The 3,862-nt window shown below is 40.0% G+C and overlaps 1 protein-coding gene across 1 annotated transcript; it reads right to left on the bottom strand.

Moving 5' to 3' along the window:
• Positions 1-2,091: 2,091 nt before the first annotated feature.
• LOC142843482 (olfactory receptor 2L13-like) lies at positions 2,092-3,030 on the bottom strand. The gene has a single exon (XM_075960938.1). It carries the CDS (start codon positions 3,028-3,030, stop codon positions 2,092-2,094), a length of 939 nt encoding a protein of 312 aa, XP_075817053.1.
• Positions 3,031-3,862: the final 832 nt, after the last annotated feature.

Genomic DNA, 3,862 nt, shown 5'->3' with positions numbered 1-3,862 from the left:
AACCCTGTCTCGAAAATCCAAAAAAAAAGAAAAAGAAATAAAACTAAACAGCAGCCTACAGAATGGGAAAAGATCTTCCTTCACCAACCCCACATCTGACAGATGACTGATCTTCAAAACATGTAAAGAAGTCAAGAAACTTGATATCAAAGAACATATCATCTAATGAAAAATGGGCTACAGATCTAAACAGAATTCTCAATAGCAGGCATAAATGTCTGAGTGACACTTAAAGAAATGTTCAGCATTCTTAGTCATCAGAGAAATGAAAATGAGTTTTTGATATTCTGTCTTATACCTGTCAGAATGTATCAGACATAAAACATAAGTGACAACCCATGCTAGAAAGGATGTGGAGCAAGGGGAACACTCCTCAACTGCTGATGGGAGTACAGCTGCTTTAGAAACCAATCTGGAAGTCTCTCAGAATATTGGGAATCAAGCTACCTCAAGACCCAGCTATACCACTCAATCATATATCCCAAGGATGCTCAACGACACCACAAGACCCTTTCTCAACTATGTTCATAGCAGCATTATTTATAATAGCCAGAATCTGGAAACAACCTAGATGCTCCTCAATCAATGAATGGCTTAATAAAGTGTAGTTCATTTACACAATTGAGTATTACTCAGATGTAAAAAACAATGTCATCAGGAAATTTGAAGGCAGATACTGAAAGTAGAAAAATCCATCCTGAGTGAGGTAACCCAGACCCCAAAAGACAAGCATAGCATGTACTCACTCATAAGTGGATATTAGCTGTAAGGTAAAGGACAACCATGGTATAATCCACAGCCTCAGATAGGCTAGGTAACAAGGAGCCTATAGTCTACAACCCCAGAGAAGCTAAGTAATAAGAACCCTAAGAGAAACATACATAGATTCCCTTGGGAAAGGGAAATAGACAAGATCTCCTGAGAAAATTGAGATCATGGAGGTAGAGGAAGAAGGTAGAAAGGGAGGAGGAGGGGGAGAGAAGGGGATGGGGGATAAGAACTAGAGGGAACAGGATAGCCGAGATGGGAGAAAGAATAGAGATGAAAAACTAGAAAAGAGATATTGTGATTGATGGAGCTATATCACAAGGGCAACCCCAGCTAAGACCCTAAGCAATAATAGAAAGGGTGCCTGAACTGGCATTGCCCTGCAGTCAGATTGATGACTATCTTAAATATCACCATAGATCCTTCATGCAGCAGGAACTGATGGAATCAGTTGCAGATATCCACAACAGAGCACTGGGCTGAACTCCCAAAGTCAAATCGAAGAGTGGGAGGAGTAAGAATACAAGCAAAGAGTTCAAGCCCGTGATGGGGATGCCCACTAAGACAGCTTACCTGAGCTAATGGGAGTCCGCCAACTCTGGCCTGACAGTGAGGGAACCAGCATGGGACCAAACCAGGCCCTCTGAATGTAGGTTACAATTGTAAGGCTGGGGCAGACTGTGGGACCAATGACAGTGAGACCAGAATTTATCCCTACTGCTTGTACTGGCTTTTTGGAACCTATTCTCTTTGGAGGAATACCTTGCTAAGCCTAGATATAGTAGGGAGGGCCTTGGTCCTGCCTCAAAGCAATGTCCTAGACTTTGTTGACTCCCCACGGGAAACCTTACCCTCTCTGATAAGTAAATGGGGGTTGCAATGGAGGGAAAGGTTAAGGAAATGAGAGGAGGGGAGGAAGTGGTAACTGGGATTGGTATGTAAAATGAGAAAAGATAGTTGTTTAAACAATTAAATAATTAATTAATTAAAAATAGAATGAAGGCAAATATTTGAACAAAACAATAAATTTATGTTAATTTTATAGAAACATGCCAATATCAGCATATTACAATAAACACACAAAGTATATCTCATGTGTGTTAGTATACTAATTCATTGTCTAATAATTGTCATTAAAGTAATTGACTATAATGTTATAATTAAGCATGTGAATAATTATACTAACATATAATGAGAAATGTATTATTTAAACTTAACTAGTAATGAATCACCAGAAAGGTATGATATGCACGGCACACATAATATTTCCAATAGATAGCCCTGCTCTATGACATTCTGCTAAAAGGAGTAGAAAGGAAATGATCAAGTTTTGGTGGAAGAAATTGTCCCAAAGACTCTTGTCATGGCTCCAAGAACCTCCTTATTCCTCAGGCTGTAGATGATGGGGTTCAGCATGGGGGTGAGGATAGTGTAGAAGACAGCCAGAGTCTTATCTTCTGTGGGAGAACGGAGGCTCCTGGGTCGAAGATAAGTGTAGACAAAGGGTGCATAGTAAAATGTCACCACAGTTAAGTGAGTTGAACACGTGGTGAAGGCCTTTTTCTTTCCCTCTGTTGAGCGCATATGGAAGACAGCAAAAAGAATACGTCCATAGGAAGCTGTGATGCCAAGAAAAGGAAGTAGGAGAAACAGGCTTGTGCTCACAAACACCATGTACTCATAAACCCAAGTGTCCATACAGGCCAGGGGAAGCATGGCTGGGACATCACAGAAGAAATGGTTAATGGACCTAGAATGGCAGTAAGGAATGTGAAGGGCATAGACTGTATGTGCTAAAGAGTTAATGGAGCCCAATATCCAGGATCCTATGATCATCTTCAGACACATCATTTTGCTCATGCGAATGGGATAATGAAGAGGGTGGCAGATGGCAACAAAACGGTCATAGGCCATAGATGCCAGGAGCAAACCCTCGGAACCTGCCATGGTCAGAAAGAAAAAAGATTGCATTCCACAGCCTAGGAAAGAGATGGTTTTCTGGCCAGAGAGGAAGTTGAATGCCATCTTGGGAACAGTGGCAGAAACATCCATCAGGTCCATAAGAGAAAGTTGACTGAGGAGAAAGTACATGGGGGTGTGGAGCCTGGGATCCACACGAATGAGGTGGATCATTGTTGAGTTGCCAAGCAAGGCCACAAGGAATATGGAGATGATGAGCAGCAAAAGCAGAAGGCCTGTTTGGTTTTGTGGAAACAACCCCAACAAAATGAAATCACTTGAGCTCTGATTCCATTTCTCCATGAAAATATGTTGCTGTATCTTTCTTGAAAAAGAAACTTATGAGCAAAATATACTTATCAGATGAAATAGGACAAGAGACTAAAGAGGAACGGTCTTGTAGTGAATGCTTGCACCGAATTGCTCTTCCTGCAGCACAGCCCTTCTGTTGAAATGATAAAGTGGTTGAGAAAGAAAACAGAGAAATATCACCCTGCACAATAGCCAGAAATAACATAAGATATCTTGGGATAACACTAACCAAAGAAGTTAAAGACCTGTACTACAAGGACTTTAAGTCTTTGAAGAAAGAAATTATTTTGAAATCTGAACTGAAGGTTCCTTGCATCTTGCCTCTGGCCAAATTCTCAATTCAGAAATATCTCTATGAAAAAAAAAAGAAAAGAAAAGAAATATCTCTATGGCTTTATCAAGGGTGGCAACATGAGGAAAATAGCTCACAACTTTCCCCCTAGACAACTCTATGCAATGTAGATCATCAACTGACCTTATAAAACTAAGAAAGCCTCTAACTTCTGTATCACATACTTTTTGGCTCTGTTCCCATAATTGAATATACTGCAAACAGATCTCTAGGATGTGCTCCTTGGTGCTCTTCCTCTCAAATTCTCTAATAAATCTTTGCCTTTCTTGAAAACTCTCTCCACTCCCAATTCACTGTTCTGGTATTAAAAGGTTTGTGTGCTCAGATCCACACTAGTGATAAGATGATATTTGTATGTACTTTCTCCATAAGTAGTGCTTTGATTTTTGTAAATCTTACAGCTATTAATTGAATGCACACTCATAATAAAACATTTTATACAATAAAACATAACAAACATTACACATTGCC

The sequence above is a fragment of the Microtus pennsylvanicus genome, chromosome 1 (assembly GCF_037038515.1).
Source record: "Microtus pennsylvanicus isolate mMicPen1 chromosome 1, mMicPen1.hap1, whole genome shotgun sequence".
In the NCBI taxonomy this organism is placed as follows: domain Eukaryota; kingdom Metazoa; phylum Chordata; class Mammalia; order Rodentia; family Cricetidae; genus Microtus; species Microtus pennsylvanicus.
The sequence above is the reverse complement of the archived record's forward strand: the minus strand, read 5'-3'. Positions and strand labels throughout refer to the sequence as shown.

Bases quoted from the DNA above. Each gene is read 5' to 3' on its own strand.
- LOC142843482 (XM_075960938.1), bottom strand. From the start codon at position 3,030: ATGGAGAAATGGAATCAGAGCTCAAGTGATTTCATTTTGTTGGGGTTG.